The sequence below is a fragment of the Thermobia domestica genome, chromosome 18 (genome assembly GCF_964235325.1).
Source record: "Thermobia domestica chromosome 18, izTheDome1.hap1.1, whole genome shotgun sequence".
Classification (NCBI taxonomy): Eukaryota; Metazoa; Arthropoda; class Insecta; order Zygentoma; family Lepismatidae; genus Thermobia; species Thermobia domestica.
Genome location: NC_137471.1, coordinates 123,288,254 through 123,310,451, shown reverse-complemented (window position 1 = coordinate 123,310,451; position 22,198 = coordinate 123,288,254). Strand labels below are relative to the sequence as shown.

The window sequence follows — 22,198 nt, the reverse complement described above, 5'->3', positions numbered from 1 at the left end:
ACTGTGCAATTGTCTGTGTCATCACTCCAGTTTTTCATTTTGCACGTGTTCGTATCGAACCACGACTCGTCCAAATATACATCACTAGATCGTTCTCCACGCAGTCTATTTATTTCTTCTAAATAACTGAAATCTCCACGCAACTATTTCCACAGACTCGGATCTAGCCGTTTCACGGAGAACTCTTTTATGTGAGAAACTCATACTTCGCCGTAGTCTTCGCAAAGTCCCGTCAGAATATGGGAATTCATAGTCCGTTTCGGCAGTGTTTTCTTTCATCGCTTTCCCTAAACGGCGTATTGTTGGTGATTCCCCTTTCATATAGAATTCGTACACCGTTCGTCGGACTAAGTCTCTCGTAAAATCATCTATTTTATCGAAGGACGACTTAATTTTATTGATATTTTGTTTAGTTGGTGTTTTATATGATGACACATCCTGAATCGCGTAAATTTTCCTCACTGTGGTTATATTAACACCAGTTGCGTCTGATGTAATTTTATTTATGTTTTTACTTGGCAAAATACCCCCACTTTTTACTATATCACGCACATGCTCGCATACATTTCTCACAATACACACACTCTGTTTTCTCATTTTCGAACCGCTCCCGATCGAATATTCTTTCTTGGTCGGTGTTCGTTCATTCTGATGGCTGCGACCTGGAAGATTATTTTCTTGTTCTGGCAAGGAATGCTCCTGCAACCACGGACGAAAAAAATTCAGACATATTGACAGATCACACTACACTCACTTTGTGCATCCAAAACTAGCTAAACACAGACAAACATCGTCACCTAAAGAGAGCCAAAGTAGGGACACGCCTCGGGGGTTCTCAGATATCCCCACGAGACGACATACGTAAATTGACATCTGTGTTTCTGTGTAGTCTTTGAAGAGGCGGGAAAACTATAGTACTATGTGCATATTCCCAACTCCATTCTCTAAAACATCAAGTTAAAAGTATTTTAAGTTTCTAACTGGAATACTTGATTATACTGAAGTCACATTTAATCATTATATATATATATATATCCATGAAAACAAAACTTTCACAATTACGTTGATATTAGTTTAATTAGTTTAACTAATTAAACCAGAGACGTATTCTGGGTCATCTTATTATTATTATTCAACAGGCCCGTGAATAATACTATAATGACAATTTAAAGTTTTTTTTTTTTTTAAAAAAAAAAGAAAGAAATGATGTAAAAAAGCATAACATGTGAGTAATAAAGCTATCATTACTAATTTCCTGTGTGTACTGTCCTACTTCGCAGTTTGTCCAGTTTTTATACACGTAATGCATCACATTAGAATGAAACTGATCAATTGTTGACCTGCCTAACTATATCATAAAGTGAGAAATAATGTACTTATGAGCAGAACAAACAAACAATCAGAATCTTTATTAAGCCTACTCCTAATATTATTATTATTATTAGCAATAATAATAATAATAACTGAATTCCTGGCGCAACAGCCCTTGTAGGCCTGGACTTATGGCACTGATTCCTGTGGGATGATGTATTGTCAGCACATCGGCTATCGTCGCCGTTAATGCTGGCTTCATAGACTGCAGTTCGCTACTTTTTTTTCTTTCAAGTGGCTTCCTAATTCAGGGGATAGAAGCAAAATCTGCTAAATCCATTTTCCAATTTTGTCAGGAAACGAAGAAAAAGTGATACCCTTATGTTTCAGAATTGTTGATTTTGTTTTTAATAGTCACAGATGAGTCAAATCTACCACTTAAAAGAAAAAAATGTTCAACAGTTCTGAAACATAAGGGCGTCACTTTGTTTTTGTTCCCTGACAAAATTGAAAAAAAATGGATTTAACAGGGTTTGCTTCTATTCCTCTGAATTGTACTCACGACGCTGGGTGAACGCTGCAACGGTAACACCACCTGGTGACTACGAATGGTCACACCTATCTTTCCTCTGACCAGACCCGACACTACTTAACTTCGCTGGTCTCACGGGTAGTGATATTCCAGTGTAGCTAGGGCGTTGGTAATAAAATAATAAATGCATATTGAAATAGTGAGGAACTTTGCAAGGAAATATAAGGAAGTGCTAAACTTACTCCCTAGAGCTACGTCCATGACGGATTGTGCGTAACCAATGGCGCAATACAACAACCATCGGCTACACACTGAAAATATTCGAGATAGGAAGATCTCGGCTTTTAAACTGGGGTGCTATTGCTTTACGTAGTGCTCGAAGTGGGAGATCTAAAGAAGTATATCATGCATACTCCCCCTCTTCTATTTAGAGCATTGCCTCTACGTCACTTATGGAGGAAACATAATGCAAAGGCTTGGATCGGGAGTAGAGAAGTTTTGCTCTATTCGGTAGTATTTACATGCAAGTAATTTACATACATAATTTACATCCAAGTAATTTGTATTTTAAGCTGAACAAGTAGAATAACATAGATTTATTCTATTTCACATGACGTGGGCTGATTGCAAAGCCTAACAACCGAAATATACGTTCTTCAATCACGCTAATATTAGCCTATATTAGTGTAAAAGCTACGGATGCCAGACGGAGGAACCGCAGAACAATGCTACTATGATAACCGTAGTGGGGTTAGCCATACTGACAGCTGAAAAAAGTTCTATGTGAGTTCGAGCGGCAACGCTGGATTCTAGTTACAAAGAAGGATTTATGGTAGGGACAAGTGAACCCTTAGATCTTGACCTTCGAGGAAAAAATTGGTTATGTTCTGTCGCATAGTATACTAGATCTGTGATGAAAAAAAAAAAAAAAAAAAAAACACCTGGTCTTCACCGTTCAGTACGAAAACTCCGGAAAACGTAGACAGAGTGAAAAGGGCAGTTGTTGCTCTGGGTATATCATGTCATTCGTTTCATTGCATCTTATATGATAATCTCAAATTTCAGCCGTACAAAATAACGATTATCCAGCAGCTAAGTGAAACGGATTTTTTGCAGCGCAGAGAATTTTGTGCCATAATGGACGCTATTCTCACGGAAGATGCAGATATCCCAGTATTCATGAGTGATGAAGCCCATGAAAGTTTCAAATACAGTTTGGTATTTCAAATACAGCATAAATATATTGTAAAAAGTTAATGTGAGAGTGTCTTTTATGAGGAAATGAACACTAACAGCATTGTTACTTCTAAAAATGTACATACTCTGTGCGTTTTCTCTCGATTTTTTTTTTTCAGTTTATTTCATTAATTCTTCCATTATTGTCTCGTTTCATCGTCATACTACAGGAAATATTTGTAATATGTTCGACTAAAACTTTCATATCAAAATGGTAGGCTAAGTAACATGAAGTTCAGCGATATACTAAGAAAGAAAAAGTGTATACTGGACTATTATTTAAATTCAATCTCCAGCTTAACCACTATGCTACCCCGTCCTCACCCTACATTCTTTCACTTGATGTCAATGCTTAGCCACTCAAACCACGTGGAATGTTCTACGACTCCACTTGTGCTTGCACAGCCTAGTGTCTTCATTGAACACCCCTGACAGTTTAATTATATACGAGGGTCGTACTATAATTATGTACATATATTATTTTAGACATTCATACAGGTTACACAGCAATTGATGCGTCCACCTTCTCAATATAATCTCCCGTTATCTTTATGCACTTTTACCAACGGTGTGTCAGCTACAAAGGACTCTCCTGGAACTAATTGTTTGGGACTTCCACGCACCTGTGTTTTGACATATTGATCAAGTTCGTGAACATCTGCAAGCCCATGGCCATGCAGAGACTTTTTGCATTGTCCCCGAACAGGTGGTAATTTCTGGGAGGCGAGTGTGGAGAGTAGGAAGGATGTGGCAACACTGTAAACTCGAGTTGATCAATGGCAGCAATGGTTTCTCGGTTGGTGTGAGAATGTGCATTATCATGTTGCAGAAGTACTTCTTTCGCTAATTTTCCTTGCCGCTTCCAGAAAATGTCATGACGTAAGCGTCTGAGGGTCTCCACATACACTGCACTGTTAATCGTGATTCCTCCACCTTCCAGTAAGTCGATGAGGATAATATCTTTCGTGTCCCAGAACGCTATAACCTTACGCTTACTACTGAAGGTGTTCGAAATTTCTTTGAAGGTGGAGTAGCGTGATGTTTCCGTTCCATTGATTGTTGCTTCGTCGTCGGCACACGGTAATGGAGCCAGATCTCATCACCAGTCACAAAGGTAGACATAAAATCTTCGGAATCATGATCATGGCGTTGCAAAAGTTCCCTGCACACGTCCATACGACATTGGTTTTGCTCTGAGACAAGGGTTTTGAAATCCCTCACGCACTGACCTTACTAACTGTAAGTGGTTTGGACGATATACTACAGGGTGTTTTTGGTTAGTTCTGTAGCAGCTTCCATGAAAAAGAATGTAATGCATTTGTTCTCTTGAATGGTCCTTTCTACAATGGCGATTACTGCTAGTATTGTCACTGTCACTTCGCAGAACTGCTTCTCTTTCTCGTCGGGGAGCTACCCACATTCCAACCTTCTATCTAGTTGTAAACTGTTTCCCGCGACAGTGCATGTTGTTCACATACTGCCACAAATCGCGTAAGGATTTTAACTTCGGCCAGGCCCTCTTTCCACAGGAACCACAACCACAGTGTCCTCTGTAATCACTTCCCATGTTGTCATATGGGTTCAAGAAATGGACTGCACAGGGCGCTGCTGTCGTCCCCGTTGCGATGACGCTCTCAATTAGTAGATGGACGATCCTAGGTGCCTATGACTACCATCCCAACTTCAGTGGTCCACTACACCTGGAACAAGAAAGGAGTGTAAATCATCATAGTATACCCTTCGTATTATATTAATAAATGGAGAAAATAAACATTTTTTTTTTTTTTTTACTATATGTGTGTATCAATGTATTCGCACCTATAGAGGTACTGCTGTATAAAATCGGCAGGTTCCTTGATTTATCAAATGTAAGAGGGGTCATTTTATTTTTACTAATTTTTGAGACATTTCACCCTTGCTGTGGGCTCGTTGGTGTCCATAATTTATTTCCATACCCTTGCTTTCGGTAGGTAAGGACAAGGAAGAGAAGCATTTTTCACCGAAATAAGTAAGAGTTTTATGTTTTTGATTAGTATTATTATTGTACTATTGATTTGATACACACACACACACAGCCCACCGGCTAAAAACCCAATTTAATTTTCCAAAGTAGGACAAAAGCCCAAGACATTTCACGAGTAAACATTAAACATGTAAAGCATAACTTATCTGCTTCCAGTATCCCCCTGAAATGTAGAAAAGCATCTCATCAGTTTTAAAATTTACTTTGTTGATCCACTAAATAAGTCAGATATTCTGCTCAGTTTGAATGTGACTCTTCGTATTTAGGTCAAACTAAACGCAACATTAACACGTGAATTAACACATTGGACAATAAAAAAAAAGTCACAAGAAGAGGGTATGTCGTACTTCACTTAAAACATGCACATAATATAAAACAAGTTAATGTGATAGGTTCAGGAAAGAGAAAGAAAGAGAAATAACAATGGGAGATTAAAGACTCAATTCTTTACTCATAAATATAAACCAGCTTTAAATCTAGATTGTGGTAACATTAATAAAATCGGGTACCTAGCTTTGATGTGTATTTTGGATCTGACAAGAGTGACGTAGCATAGACAACACGCTTCTTCCAACTCAGCTCTTTCTTTCTTTCGTTCACTGTACTCTGCTCACTGTTTTTAGTACCTTCTGTTACGCTATATTTATTTGGTGGTATGTATTCCTTTTCCTATACCATATTTCTTTCATCCATTTTTATCCCTGTTACTTATCACTGAAGCCGAAACTAGCATGTTGTTCCAATACGTCTGGAGAACATTTACTTTTCCCACGGGAGGATATATTGGTAAGTAACGTATTTTTTGTTAATCTGGATCATCCTCTCATGCGATTACGTAATTTTAATAGTTGGTACCTACCTCAAACTGCGTTGTATCATGTCATATTAATTAATATGCGTATCCTAAGGAGGATCAAAATTTATATCAAAAGTAGTGTCACAGGAGCCTTGCTATATCAAAAGTAGTGTCTCAGAAGCCTTGCAAGTTAGGAAAAGTAAAAATAACAGGGCACGTGTACCAGCGTTTTCATTAATTCTGCTTCTAAGGGAAAGAAGAGAAATTTCTATAATTTTCCCACGATACGGAAATCGGTATTGTTTGGCTCATCATCGCTTAAAAACGGATAAACTATTTAGAATGAATTTTTGAACATAGCACTTGGATGCAGCGAACTTTTATGTTACATTCATTGAAATGCATATACTAAAGCGGATTCAAGAGGAGGCTTAAAATGAGTTCCAAAAATAAGGGAATCTTCTAAGACTCTCATGTTCAGAAAGGGAAACTTCATCTATAACCTTTTTATTATAAATAAATGGCCATGTGGGCCGTTGTTTTAGAAAATTTTGGTTTAATGCAGGGAGGCAATTTCCATGTTATTCTCAATATATAAAAATAAGAAGACGTTATCTTTTGATGACGGAAAAACGGGTGAACCATTTCGAACCTTTTTTTTTTTTTTTTTTAAGAATAATTAGCACTTAACTTGAGCCTAAGTTTTATCTTATCACTTTGAGCACCAGAATTCATATTGTAAAGAAGAAGGGGCTCAAACTTATGACAAAATATGTATCTCACTAGCCCTTCAACTTAGGCGGATGAAACTCGAGATATAAAATAAATTGAAAAGTGTTCCAGAGTTTTCGAAAATTCTGTCTCTACAAAATGAACATGTCTGTAATATTTTAATTTTCAATTTATTTTCATAAAATGGTGAAAGTAAGAATACGATTGAATTGTTTAAGAGGAATTTTTGAACATAATTTTGGTTAGTAAGTATTTATCATTAGATTGAAATGCATATCCTAGAACGAGATATTTTTTTTTTTTTTTTCACAAACAGTAATGACCACATCGCTTGAAAGTATTTTTTAAATATAGGTCATAATACTTGGGTCGAGTTGGATTTCTATCTTTTCATTTTGGTTGAAATACGCATCCTAATAGAATAGAATATTTTTATTGTCTTTAAGTCTGTATACAGGCAAAAGTACGATTGAAATACTAGTACCTTTTATATATTTGTCATAAATCTATTCTTCCCGCGTTAAGAACGATCATTGCTGCTAGTTAATATAAATAGGGACAAAAATACTTTTAAAAGAGAAAGGTATTTTTGATTACAAAACACCACACCACTAAAAGTTCGTACATATTATGGTATTGTTTTTGTCAAAGAGTACAGACGGGAGTTCGACAGGGATGCTGTCTCTCCTACATTATTGAATATCTATCTAGAAGATATACTGAAAAAGATCCTACAAAATAAAGACGGCATTTCAGTAGAAGGTAGAATGATTAGATGTATACAGTTTGAAGATGATATGGCGCTTGTTGCAGAATATGAAAAGGAACATCAATAAGATGTTAGAAAACTTGAGGAAGGCTTGTGAGGAATATGGGATGAAGATAAATGTTAGAAAGACAAAAGCCATGGTGATTGGAACGAAGGGGTCGGTGTCAAATATAGAAGTAGGACGGGAGAAAATAGAACAGGTGACTAGTTTTCGATATCTGGATAGTATTATTAGTATTGAAATGAAGTGTGAACGTGAAGTAAAAGCAAGGATAGGAATGGCGAAATAAACCTTTAGGAGGAAGAAAACACTATTTTGTGGGATCTTGAATAAAGAATTGAGAAAAAGACCTATAAAATGATTCGTGTGGAATATTGTACTCTGTGGTTCAGAAACATGGACATTGCGTAAAAGTGTTGAAACACGATAAGAAGCTTTTGATATGTTGGTGTGGTGAAGAATGGAGAGAATTAACTGGGTCGATCGAAAAGATATTACAACTGATAGACGATATCAAAACAGAGAAAGCGTACGTAAAGACGAAGAGGTTAGCGGCAGACCGTGGAGCATGGAAGCTTCTCAGTTGCAGCAAGTGACCTGCCAATAATGGCACAATACCTACGATGATAAGTATGATGATGAGTGCAGATAACTTGAAATGAAATATTTATATTCATAAATGATTCATGCTGATATGAAAGTTTATCTTGAATAGTTTTGCAATTTTAAAACATGAGAAAATTATGGTGAAAAATTTATTAATTTATATATTAAAAAGGACATTCACAATTTTCTTTTGTTCTTTACTCATTAAGATCCTTAAAAAGAAATACAATGGATACTATAATTATTTTTCTTTCGTCCAATTATTGTGAGTTGAATTTTGAAGATCATTGGACCGCCCAGTCTTATACAGAGGGTAGACAAAAAAATCTAAAAACACTTCATACAGGACACGTAAGTTTGGCTCTCCACTGTACAACGCGTGGTGCGGTTGCCGATCGTCTTTTGTTTTCAATATGTCGTGTGGACCTTCCTCTTCTGACAGCAGTAACCAGTTCACCTGTGAGTGTCGTGGTGTGAAAGTGGTGCGGTAAAATGGGCGACCTGACAGACTTCCAAAGAGGCATGATCGTTGGTGCCCGTCTGGTTGGCGTCAGTGGCAACAGTGGCGAACATTGTCGGGGTATCGAAAGGCACTGTGTCCAATGTCACGAGGGCATACACAATTCATGGGCAAACGAATGTCATGTCTGCAAAGCACAACAGTGGCCGAAAGACAATCCTGTCAGATAGGGACCGGAGGGCATTATAACGGATTGTAGCAGCTAAAAAGAAGACCACTGCAATGAAAATTACGTCTGAACTCAATCCGACCTACAAAACCCGGTTTCATCGAAAACAGTGCGACGGGAACTTTATAAAATGAAATTTCATGGCAGGGCCGCTATCGCCAAAACCCTGGTCACAGCAGTAAATGCGAAGAGGCGTATCCAGTGGTGCAAGGACCACAAAGTGTGCACTCATGAGCACTGGAAACACGTATTGTGGTCTGGTGAATCAACCTTTACCTTGTTTCCAACAACCGGTCGTGTTTACGTATGGAGAACACCGTCGCAGGTCTATGATACAGACTATCTGCTTCCAACTGTAAAGCATGTGGATGGTTCTGTTACAGTATGGGCAGTGATATCGTGGATTTCTGCAGGTCCCATCATAGCCCTGCATGGAATGCTAATGCGTATGAGGCCATTTTGGGGACCAGGTTCTACCCCATGGCCCAAATATTGTTCCCTGATGGTGATGGCATCTACCAAGATGATTTGGCACTCTGTCACGCTGAAAAAGGTGTGAAATCATGGTTTGAGGAGCATGACCAGGAGCTATCACACCTCTCCTGGGTCCCACAATCACCAGATCTGAACATCATTGAGCCATTGTGGTCTGAGTTAGAAAGGCGTGTTCCGTCTCATTACCCTCCACCAGCATTCTTTAAGGAACTGGAGCATGTTTTGGAGGAACAATGGTACAAAATTACACACACCACGATTCAGGAGGTGTATACGTTCATTCCACGTCGGATCCATGCAGTTTTGGACGCAAAAGGAGGCCCCACACATACTAGGTATGATTTTCACACTTTTGCAAACGTTTTAGATTTTTTTGTCCAACCCCTGATGTTAGGAAAACAATAGTGTATTGCAACTGAGTAACTATGATCTGTGGGAAACAGCTTGGAAAAGACATAATATAAATATGAGGAAACCCCTAATAGTTTACTAGTTAAGAACGGAATATCGTAAGTTGTATTTTGTTTTTAAAACGAATCAAGTTCAAGTGATGTAAATAAAAAAAAAAAAAAAAAAAAAAAAAAAAAGTTGATTGAAATAAAATAACAAAAATGATTTTTAACTTGTATGTTCGTTCTTATAAGATTCTCGTTATATAATAAAGTTTTTCTAATGACCTTAATTTCCTTAATGCCACGTGTGGTTGAACATCCTTAGAAGTTTGGAAGTGCCTGAAGCCACAGAATCCTGATCTTTAGAGTCTCTTATTACTTCCTTTTGGTGACACTAATGTAAGAGTTTTTTACGTTCACTTACCACATTATTGACATTGACATGTAATTTAAGAAAAAAGAAATTCAACTTTTTTTTTTTACCACGTTTATTCATAACCTTATTATTGAACATCTTGCAAATGTCCAAAGCTCGTTTTCTCAGTTTTGAAAAGAAAAATAATTTTTACTTGATTTGTAATTTATTCCTCTGTAGATACCAGTCTATTAACTTTTAAGAAAGAAGTTCATCCATTAGAAAATAAATAATTGTAGGTATCTTTGCGTAGACTTATTTATTTTAATTCTAAGATTTTGTTCACTTTTCCTTATGTGAGCTGCTTTAGAGAATTTCATCTTTTGAAACTTAAATCTAACTGAAATACACATACTGCTTTATTTAATCTTTCCTTCACAGATATTTTGCTGTATTAACTTCTCAAAATTTCCAAAGAACTTCAACGATCACTTATAAAAAATGCATTTATAGACTCATCAAGAGAAGTAACAATTAATATACTCGCATTGTAGTTCACAGCCAGGTCTATACTTACAGTTACAAAAAAATTGCCGAAAAAAATCTTTTGTTTGTTATATGGAAAATTTAGTGTAGTTCTTAAACTTACTTTTTATTAAACAATGTTTGTGGTGTTTCTTAGGTTAAAGTAATATAGTTCCAACTTCAGTTTAAGAAAGAGTAACATTAAGATGTACATACAATTTTTCCTTACAACGACAGATTTTTAAAGCAATTTTTAATAAGTGGAACAATGAATTAACCATAGGGATTGGCTGCTATGAACTACAATGGCGAATGGATAAATCATGTTTTCTTCATTTAATCTATAAAATCATTTTTATAACCGATCATTGAAATTCTTTACTTTTTTCAGACTTTAAGAAGTTAGAATTATGTAGGTGCGTGAGAGGATGATTCAGATTTTTTTTTAAAGTTACCAATAAATCCTCCGGTGGGATAATTAAGATTCTAAAATTAAAATTAAAAATCTCTCATCCATTTTTATCCTTGTTACCTTGCCATTGAAGACGGAACTAGCCTGTTCTTCCAATACGTTTGGAGAATATTTAGTTTTCCCATGGGAGGATTTATTGGTAAGTAACCAATTTTTTGTTAATTAACTTTAAGAAGTTATTTCCAGTGGAATATCCATGAGAAGATGATTAAATAAGCAATATGTAAATTCCAACTTAATTGAAGTTTGAAAAGGTGAAATTCTCCAAAGAAGCTCACAGAAGCAAAAGTAAGCGAAATCTCTTAGAATTAAAATAAATAAAACTACATGAAGGTAATTTAAATAATTTATTTTCTTTATTATATATAATTTGCCTAAGTAATATGAAAACTTGGCTATTTGGAGTTTAACTTTTCTTCCTTACAAGAAGTCTAAAACTCAGAAAAGCCTAATCCAATGTTGCTTAAGACCTGAGGAAAGATATGAGTGAAATTCCGTTGAAAATTCAGCAGTTTGATTAGGAATATAACATTTAAAAAAACGTTAAAGTAACATATTAAAAATAATATAAAATTTTCCATTTTTCATGTGCTAGTTTTTCATAAGTGAAAGGAGATAATGAAATGCAACTTAATACAATCATAGATAATGTTATTCTACAACAGAAAATAAGAACCTGAAAAAATTTTCAGTGTTACCATCCATAGAAATTACAGTGCTGCTAGAATAACATTTTCCTCAAAATCTAAGTTAAGGCAGCAACTAGAGAAACGAACTCAACTGCATTTGATTACGTATCATGTTGTTTTGGAATCCTGTGAACTACTTTTTTAATAACATTATTATTTAATTTTAATTACTGTATGTTAAAACTATTTTGTTTATTACAAACTAAATACAACTATTATTTAAAAAGTAATTAACACGATTCCAAGACAACATGATACGTAATCAAATACAGTTGAGTTCGTTCCTCTAGTCTCTGCCTTAACTTAGATTTTAGGGAAAATGTTATTCTAGCAAAACTGTAATTTCTATGGATGGTAACACTGAAAATTCTTCAGGTTCTTATTTTCTGTTGTAGAATAGCATTATCTATGATTGTGTTAAGGTGCATTTCATTATCTCCGTTTACTTAGAAAAAACAAGCAAAGGAAAAATTGTAAAATTTGTATTATTTTTAGTATGTCAGGCTCTTAATGAAAGCATATGATCATATCGTCTTAGCTCAGTAAATATGAGGCGAACTTAACGTATTTTACTGTTAATTTTGTTTGCGTATTATACAGTACATTCCATTTGTACTAATATAGTAAATCTTTCCTTTCGTTGCAGGCTGGTACCTGGTGTGGAGATTTTTCTTGTCAAGATTCCGTTTTGTGCGGGAACTGCTTGGAGGTATGTCTGAATCTCCATCAGTTCATGATCTGAAGAGCGGGAGAGCTCGTAGTAAGAGAGCACGGCTGGATTAGCAACTGGGATTAGAAAACTAAGGTCCATGACAAGCATGTTACGTGATCCGAACGTATACGGGTTTTCTAAACCTAATTGCAAGTACAAAAGTAGCCTGGTAGAGCGCTTTTGTAATTTATTTTAAGTTAAAACTTTCCTAAGTCTTGTTTGACGTAGCGCACAAGATGAAAGTGAGTTGTTAATGCAAGTTTAAGTTAGTCAACATCCAACGTTAATTTTTTTTGTTGGAAATAATATTAATTGTTTTCTTATTTATTTGTTTCGATTTTTAGTGTTTATTGTGCAGTTGATTTGTTATAAGATTCCGTGCTTAATTTTCCGTAGCGAAGTAAAGTACACTGTAGTGTATTCTGTCTTGAGTACGAAAAGAGATGGATGGACCATCAGAACATGACACAAGTAACTTGCATCCGTCCCAGGTATGCACTCAAGTCTTTAGTCCATCAGACTTGTTAATTCTATGAATATGTGGTGTAATATCAATTGAAGAGAGTCTCTGCCTGTTGAATCTTTCTGTTTCAGGGACGATATTATATTTTAGTTGTACAGGGTGTCCGATAAAGTTTGGTCTTGTCATGAAACTTTTTTTAATGCTTTCTTGAAGTCCATTTATACATAATTCAATAAGTGCATCCTTTACAACATAACACATGAACTTTGTGGCTAAGGTCATTGCTGTGAAAGAGCGCCTTTTAGAGATTCTGCTTTGTTCTTTGGTGGGTGATTGTATCGGACGTAGCCAGGAAATATGATAGCGCTGGTACTTGCACACACATGCGAACTCTTGGGACGCTGCGTAACACACTGAAAATTGCGTATGGATTGCTTACAACCTTACATGGAATTGGAGTTCTCCTGGTGACATCTAGAGAAATTTGTTCTTGATGACATACCGTATTGACACGATAATAAGCCATATTTGTACAATTCAAACGGAGAAAAAAGAAAAATACATATTGGAATATAAGTAGCTTTATTTAAATTAGATTAAAAAAAGAAGTTAATTAGATTATTAGATTCAGAGAAAAAATAATGATTATTAAAGTAGATGAAAAGGGTGGCGTATTTCGTAGTTAATACGGAGATATGCTAAAGACTGATATATTTTTCTAGATATATAAAATGTTTTACACTAGGCCAGAGTGAAAAATTTAAATTTAGTTGATTTTGAGTTTAACGTCCTCTTCAGCAGCGAGGCTATATGAGACGCGACCTACTGATTAACGTGAAGTAAATGAGGACTGCACATGGGCAAACCATTCTTTGTTCCTGTGTTGAATTTCTAAAAAATGGTCGTTGGACGTAATCTGATAATTCTCTGATTTTTGTTGCACAGTACTTAATAAGACATTTTACATTTCCGAGGATGTTAATGCCATTTATGATTGCCATCTGTACCACACTTCCAACTGAAATGCTTTTGGATAGACATTAGGTGTTTATTTCTACAGCATGGTATGTCTGTCTGTATTACATGCGATGGCGACATTTGGAGTAAAATTTGTGTATTATTGTTGCTTTACGAATTATGGTTGAAATATCAGCGTCTTGTAATTGTCGAAATAGGAAATACGCTTTCTTTCTATAAGTTACTCCGAGTTACTTTCGGACACCCTGTACAGTACTGTCGTGCAGCTAATATAAGAATATTTATTTTCCTATTTTGTTCATATTGTCGGAAGTGATCATTCTTTACTTATAAGGAAAGAACTATGTTTTTATGACTCTATATTTCATGTACATAAGCTGGCAGAGAGTCGGGAGTTCCCAAAATTTGTTCTATGTAAATTCAGACTTTTTAACCTTATGCACGTGGAAACAGAAGCGGTATAAGAAAACTCTTAACTAAATTCATTTTTTACTTCATTGAATCTAAAGTACATTTTTCAACGCATGTAGAACATTGTTTTCTAACCACTTTACAGTTACATGCAGTGTTCAGCGCAATACAATCTCATCAGTTAGTGTAAAAGGACGTAAGAATAATAATGATAATATATAGGTAAAAATCAAACAAACAAATCTCTGCTCCGGATCATTTTCTTTTTTCACCAGTCTAAGCATTAAATTTTTAGATAGGACGTGACAAATGTGATGTCGATTATCTATGAACAATACAGTGTATTCTTCTAGTATACACCATTTCATATGCAAATGAAATTAATTTCTTACTTTATCCCATTTGCATAATGTTTCCTTCGTTCGGTCATATCTTTTGTCAGTCTGTGAAAGCGAAAGAGTTTATAATAGCTGCTCCAGAAAAGTGTACTTTATAGCATATCATTGATAAAATGGGTAGGAACATTTTTCGATTTGTTAAGAAACAAAAATACAATTAAAACCTTGTTTGCGTTTCTGTTGCAGTTATTGTTTGGCGCAGAATCGTTAAAGCACAACGCATATTTTTACACTATGAACTGAAATACGTTCGATAGCACGACTTTGCTCATTCTGAGAAACAAAGCTTTAAATTTATCCTTTGGACAAAAAGTGGCAAAATAAGACCGCAGTTAATTCTCGTTGAAAAGATCATACAGTTTTATACTCCAAATAGCTGACGTCTCAGCAATGTCATCCGTAAGATACTTCTGGCAGCTACTTCAATAACTCTTCATTATCCATGTCATTAGGCTTTTTTTTATTGGGAGGTAGAGGGGTAATGAATAATAAATATTGTGCGAAAAATAATTGCAGTCTTTATACGTTTAACTAGTCGTAAAATTTCGTTTTAAAGCATATCAACTGTATTTTTTTTTTTTTTTTTTTTTTAATACAGATTGTTCATTGAAACTAGAATTGTTTCTGAAATGTGAGAGATGCAGTTCTTTTCTGTGTAAAATCAAATGCCAATATAATACTGCTGACATATTGTAATAGAAAAGATGGTTCGTAATTGAAATAGAATCGCGATTTACGTATAATTAAAATATTACATTTATGTAAAAGCTACGTATAATATAAGCTTCAGTTACGTAGTTTTTTAAAATAAATTTATCTGCATTTTGGTAGCAAACACAAATCTATGCAAATGTTCGTTTACATCGTGTTTCGATTGTCGTAGTGATCATTAATTATTGTACTGAAATGTTAGTTTGTAAGTCTGTTATGTGTTTTGTTGTCTTTACACTATTAATAACAGCAATTTTGCAGTACTTCGTAAACGCTCAGCGTATTCCATTATTTGTAGAAAATTAAAACAGTACAGAGTGGAACATGCAATAGTGCAGTGCAATTCTGAATAACACTTCTGCTTTAAGTGCGCGTAGTTAGTAGCAAGTTGATTTTCGGATGGATACACTTTCTTCAGGTAAAAGCCAGAGTAATGGTTCGGATCCTATTTTAAAGAGTAAGTCCCTCTTATAAAAGCTCGGTGGTTAAGCTCCAATGAATCTAACAAAAAATATCACGTTTTAATTGTTTTTTTTTTAATCTAAAAAAATCATATTTAAAAGACGATAATTATGTTATCTATGATTTTCTACACTGTGTGAACTTTCGAAAGCCAATATTTCTCTCGTAAGAGAACTCTGCTTTCATGGAAGTACCTAGACAAGAAACAGGGTAAATCAAATTCAATTCGCTTTTCTTATAATTACGAGATTGAATGGTTCAAAATATTAAGTTACATAGGTACAAATTAAGTTTTTAACCGTACATATTGTGCTTTGATCGTGGCTTACAACATTTACCGCGCTGTATGTCTTCGTTGTTTAGTTGGTTTGGAGTCTAGCCTTCCGTTTAAGCACGAGGCTATATGAGACGAAACCTAGAGCTTAACATAGAATCTAAACCACATAAGCTCCCATGGTATCGAATCCTTGTTTCTTATCCTTACAGTAAATTCTTACGTGCAAAATCATTATGCCCATTTCCTTATCAGTAGAAAAGAGGGTTCATAACATAGCGTGGTACCCTCCCCGCAGGTCTAGCACGTTTGGTCGATTCCCACTGGGTGAATACAAAAATTTTATTTCACTTTACGTTTTTAGCCTAAAAGGAATAAACATGGAACGTTAAAATAATAAAAAATAAGGCTTGGATTATTTGTGTAGAGTAGAAGAGTAGATTTATCATTATTATAGAGCTTTAGCATTACTAAAGAGCAATAGCTTATAAATGCACTATTGGGGGACATGGTGTCTCAGTAGAGCGCTTACTTCTGGTGCATAGGGTCCTGCTTCGATCCCAAACAAAGTAAGTTTCTGGTGGGCAACATCGTATCCGTGGGTTTTCTCGGGATACTCCGGTTTCCTCCCACTTTCTCAAATCGCCAATTCTTCCATAATCATTCACTTGCCTTAATCATCCGTCTCCCTTAGCTTAAAGGGCATAATCGTGGGACGTTAAACTGAAAGATTTCATTTCATTTTCATGAATGCACTATGATCGTTTTTCAAGATATGTCGGTTAGCTACCTTTCTCCGCCGCAAAGAAAGAAGTAGCTGTGACCTTGCACTATACAGAGTTAATTAATGTAGGTAAAAAGGCTTTTTTACGATCTATTACCACTTCACTGTTTTAAGACTTCAGCATGTTTACGGATACACAATCTCTCTCTGCCTTGATATATATATGTATATGATCGTGTCGTTAATATTTTTCCCGAATACAGCCCTCACGAAATCCTGGGTTCTATTCTCAATGGGAGAACCATGCAATTTGAACACATTATGATAGTTCGGTAGATCTATTTCATATACCTTGGTGCTGAAAAGAACGCTAAAATACAATCTAACCAACCAATCTGCCTGAATACAGATTCTATTTTGTTTATCTAATGTAGCTAGGCGGGGCCAGTAAGTTATTGGAGCAGGCGTAGGGTGTCGGTTTCTTTCTCCTCATGTTCAAAAGGGTATATGAAGAACTGGAAATTAAGGAGTTGAGGTAAAGGGTAGTTTGAAAAGTAGAGTTAAAGATAACATTTGTATAAGAAATGGGGTTCGATCTTGATCGAGGTACATGTCCTCGGATATATACTTACAGTAGTTCCAATCCCACTTTGAACAATATGACAAATTCCGTCTCTATAGCCGCAGAAATGAAAGGAATGTTAAATTTTACTAATTTGATCGATACAACAAAAATCGTTCTTATTGTATTCCACAGATAATCAGTTGCCCACATCATTTAATATTCCTTCAGCAGAAGGCCGTCTAATATCTATAGTATTAAAGCAACAAACTTCTTGACAAAAGCACTGTAACAGTTGTTTCATAAAATATTAAATAAGCACATCTTGAATGTAGTGTTTGCTTTGCTTTCGGTTTCCAAGAAAGAAAATGTCTTTCTAAGTAGTCTATGATTTTCTAATGATTTCTTTTGAGTACTCACCAAAATTATTCCTCATTTAAGAATATAGGATTCGACAGAAAATTTGTCGTGTTTTCAAATTGAAATCATGACTAAACTGGTCATTTCACAAATAATATCGTATTTTTGAGTTCAACTGTAACTCAAAGCATTTTGCTTATAACAATAACGTCTGATACATACCGCTCCTACCTTTTGAAAATTACATTTTCAAATTCCCCCCCCCCTCCCTGTTTGTCAACATATTGTTTGCCATGTTCGAACGGTACACGGTTCTTATAACGGTTTCTTCTTTAAAGACACAGACTGTTTCTTTAAAGTTTCTAATCCACAATGGGAATGATATTGCGGCTTGGAAGACTGTGATTGCAGTGAACATTGAGTTGCCGGTGAAATACTCGCTGAGTAGCAGTGACTTACTTTTTAAAAATAAATAAATTAACATCTTTAAGATGAATGTTTGATGTTCTGCTGACTGGCGCTCCATGCGACTGAAATAAATCGAGCTGGCAGCGTCAACAACCACGTCTGCGCAGAATTGATTAAAAACATACAAACAAACATACTCCAGAAAAATAAAAACAAACAAACAAACACAGATTCGCCTGTCTTGAATACAACTCTCAGACACGTTAAAAATATTTTTAATGAAATATAATTTCAAAACGATAGGTGCGGTATATTTCATACCTAATTGTTGTAAGCAAAAAGTTTTGGGTTATAGTTCAGGATTTAGATTTCTAGACTTTCGGCAGTTATGGCCATTTAGCCCGGCACGTTTGAGGGATGACGTCCCTCGGCGAGCACACTATCCGGGGAAAGGGAAGGAATAAACGATTGGGGAAGATCGGTAATGAAATACCATATATGAATTACCATCAATCTGGTCACAATTTCAATTTGAAAACCAGCAGATTTGTCTGCTGAACCCTATATAACTTTATCGCTGTATTTTGTGTTGTTGTAGAGGGTTTTCATGGTCACAAAAAATGAAATGAAATCTTTGAGGTTTACGTCCCACGGTTATGCCGGTTAGGCTAAAGGAGACGGTGGTGATGAGTAATGAATGAAACAATATGTGATAATGCATTACTGAAATGCATGATAATATTGGTCACTTATTTGTGAAAAAGGTAACCATTTACGATCTTGTAATGGTTTGGTCTTTCTGTGAGAGAGACATGATTAAACAAGCCGTAGAACAATATGTCCCTGGTTATGCTTGGGATATAATAAAACTGAAAATTACCTAGTAGTTTATTTGATAACGTTGTCATTTCTGAACGATTCCCCTTTGCTAGATTTTCGTAAATATTTTTAGTTACCAATACGTCTTCTTTGCCAACATGATCTTCATATTCTTTCTCGTTCTACGAAAATGGGTCTCTTTCGTTTTATTGTTTTTTGCACAAATCTTTGCTTTAGCAGGTTTTGATTTAAAAAATAAAAAAATAAAGAAAAAGGAAGAAAAAGAAGAAATCGTATCGTCATGCAACATACGATTTAATCTTCTCTCTGAAAAAGAAAATCTATATAATAGAGTATTACGTTTATATGTTTGTGACCAATTCCTTTCTGACGATGAGATCTCAAAAAGCACAAGCTCTAGAAACGTGCTATTTTCGCTGGCCGATTCCAAATTTGTATATGTTTGCCATTTTAATTGAAATTTTTAAGCAACATGCGGTTATTTTTCTATGCAATGTTTTAGAGGGTCGTTTTGGACCATAAGATTAACATTATCGCTAAGCGTTGCTAAGGTAAGAGAAATACTGAGGCGGAAAATTATTATTATTATTTTTTAAATGATCGTTTCTCCTGGTTGAAAACGCTAATTTTAGCCACCCTTGGTTTAGGTACTTTTAGAAATAATTTATTTTGTTTCTGATCACGAAAAATATACGGATTTCTCGAAAACGTATTGTTAAATACGTAAAATCAATACGGCCTTGGAGCACATCTGTAGTAACTTAATCTCTACCGTGGCGGATTTTTATCTCTTTGTTTAAGAAAAAACTGTCAGGTTTTAGTCAGAATATTAAACATCCTTAAAGGGAAAATAAATCTTTGATATCTTTCGTAGTTTAGGAGTTATTTGCCTTGAATCTGAAGCGAGCGTCGGGAGCGGAAAGGTAAATATGCAATTCGTTTTATCCATAAAACAACGAGGAGAAAAAATCACGAAACATATTGTTTCGTGTTCTCTTATCTTTAACATCACTTGTAAAGTGGGAAGAATATTCATGTTCAAAATGATGTACTCTGTTGACAGCGCAGGTTCAACTACTAGTAATAAAAGCCTTATCTGTTTTAGTTCTTGAAACTGATTCGATAAGTATTCTTTGCGTACAAGTTTCCTTGTTTAGCAATAATGGAAACAGAATAGATTTGATAGTAAGATTGAGGGACTACAGTTATCAAGAAATCGCTTGAAATGCTTGAAGAAAGAAGGACGAGTTTGTAGATAAGGTTATTATCGTTTTCAAATGACTCTCTTTTAGTGCTATCTTTATTTAGAATGTGTCTTGTCAATTCTTCGTATAAATGTCAATTTCCTGATTGGTTTACTGTCAGTCTTAGTTCATTTGAACTTAGACATATACATTCGTTATAGTGTGGTCACTTACGGAAGCTGAGGGATGCATGACTAGTATTCCACCTCCCCCCCCCCCCAAAAAAAAAAAAACTTCTCTGGTCTCTTTCTCAATGTTCGGCTCGGCTATACTGCCCATTAAAGCATGGACATAGATGGTATTCAATCGAAATTTATGCATCAATGTAAAATATTTGTAAAAGAGGACATAAGTTAGTTTAATCTACAATCTCTTGCTTCTGTATACACATTATAAATTTATATACATATACGTATATAGATTTATATTAAAGTACTTGTTGTCATTATCATTATGACAAATATAATGTTCCTGAAAACTCACATACTTCTATGGATAGCTTGTCACTTGTTTATTTTTTTAGATCAAAATTTCTTAAAGTGTGTAGAAGCAGCGATTTACCATGTCTCTGTCTTTGTCTCTTTTTTTAATGTTTCAGGATGCAAAACTAGATTCTCTTTTATTTGCAACATTGTAAACTTAACTTCAGCTGACTGTGGTATAGTTGGGATGTTTTCCTCATTTACATTTTCAGGAACTCAAAGGTCGTGTCTCCCTTCCTTCCTTCCACAAAACACACCCAAATGATGCGAACAGCTAACTCTTTGACCGGAACAACTTATGTGTCAATGTGTCGTTCTGTGTTGCTTCATGTCCAAAAATTTCCGAAGCTCACTCTCTTTCTTTTAATAATAAATAAATAAATAAATAAAAAAAAAATCAAATTTTCAGAGCTCGTTTTGACCTAACACAGATGGGGGAATCCCTTGTCAAATTTCCTTCTTTTATGTTATTAAACTTTCAATCTGCGAAGTTAGGAACATCTTTATCTTTAGTGAGTCTGCAAAAATTAAACAAGTGACTGAATGGAGGTCTGCGATCTTCACACACACTGAAACACTCAAAGCAGAAATGGTCCAAAACGTGGCAACACAGAAAACTGTCAGCCTCGTTCACTATCGTGGGACCAGCTATACATAAGTTTGGGGACATTCTAAGCCACATAAGGTACCACAGCACTGGGGAGGACTGTATTCGAAGATAACATACAGATTTTATACTGTGGATACAAAATGGCACTGCAACGAATAGAATATGTGGATCCTTATTTAGGTGTTTCCTTCAGTTTACCTTGTTCCTCAGACTTATTTTACAGTAGTGAGAAAATAATTCTTATGTTGATAGCATTTTCATATCCCCTGCAGCCTTATTATCTGGTGGACTCTCTAGGATTTAGTGAACTGGATGAGTGGGGAATTACTTAAATTAAACTCCACCTAGAAAGTCAGAAATAACAGTGATGGAAACCGGTATGGTGACCATCCATCACCCAACTAAAAGCCGTCTATCCACCCGCAGCCCTTCAGTGTCCATAGTGCCAGGATGCTCGTTGGTTTTCTGATGCAACAGTTGGTTTTCTGATGCAACATATTTTCTGTTCTATCGTAACCTGCAGTTTTCGTTTTATTATTATTGAGTTTGTTTTTCCTTGCCAAAGCTTCTAGTGTCGCTGCTGCAATTTTTCAAATCATTGACTAATTTTCATCGTTCATAGGCAATTTATATTTCAATATAAAAATGTACCTGGTCATTCGAATTAATAAATAATTTTTTTTTTTTTTTTTTTTTTTTTTTTTACAGTACCATCTCAGTCTTTTTGATCGACAAGTTTATCCCTGACAAGCGCTCAAGTATTACGTTTGGTGTAGAATCACTGAATAATTTCTCACAAGTAAACCTTACGTTTGGGTGAATCGAGTTGCTGACTGAGACACATATGAGAAAGTAGTACTAAATGTGGTCAGTATTTCAGTGAAGTTTTAGGTGCGAAGCTCCAGGGGTTTAGGAGATACAGCTACCAGAACATCA

General features: G+C 35.4%; 1 protein-coding gene across 5 annotated transcripts in view; it reads left to right on the top strand.

Moving 5' to 3' along the window:
• Window positions 1-22,198, top strand: part of LOC145676086 (small integral membrane protein 13) — a 52,885-nt gene that overhangs the window by 5,556 nt on the left and 25,131 nt on the right. For 3 of the 5 annotated variants that reach the window (XR_014129280.1, XR_014129281.1, XR_014129279.1), the window contains exon 2: window positions 12,270-12,577. Coding sequence is in view for 1 of the 5 variants with exons in the window: in XM_081746962.1 (XP_081603088.1) it covers window positions 12,270-12,332 (63 nt within the window). In the remaining 4 variants the exon portion in view is untranslated. The remainder of the gene's footprint in view (window positions 1-12,269; window positions 12,578-22,198) is intronic. The other 2 variants (XR_014129282.1, XM_081746962.1) reach the window with 1 other exon arrangement.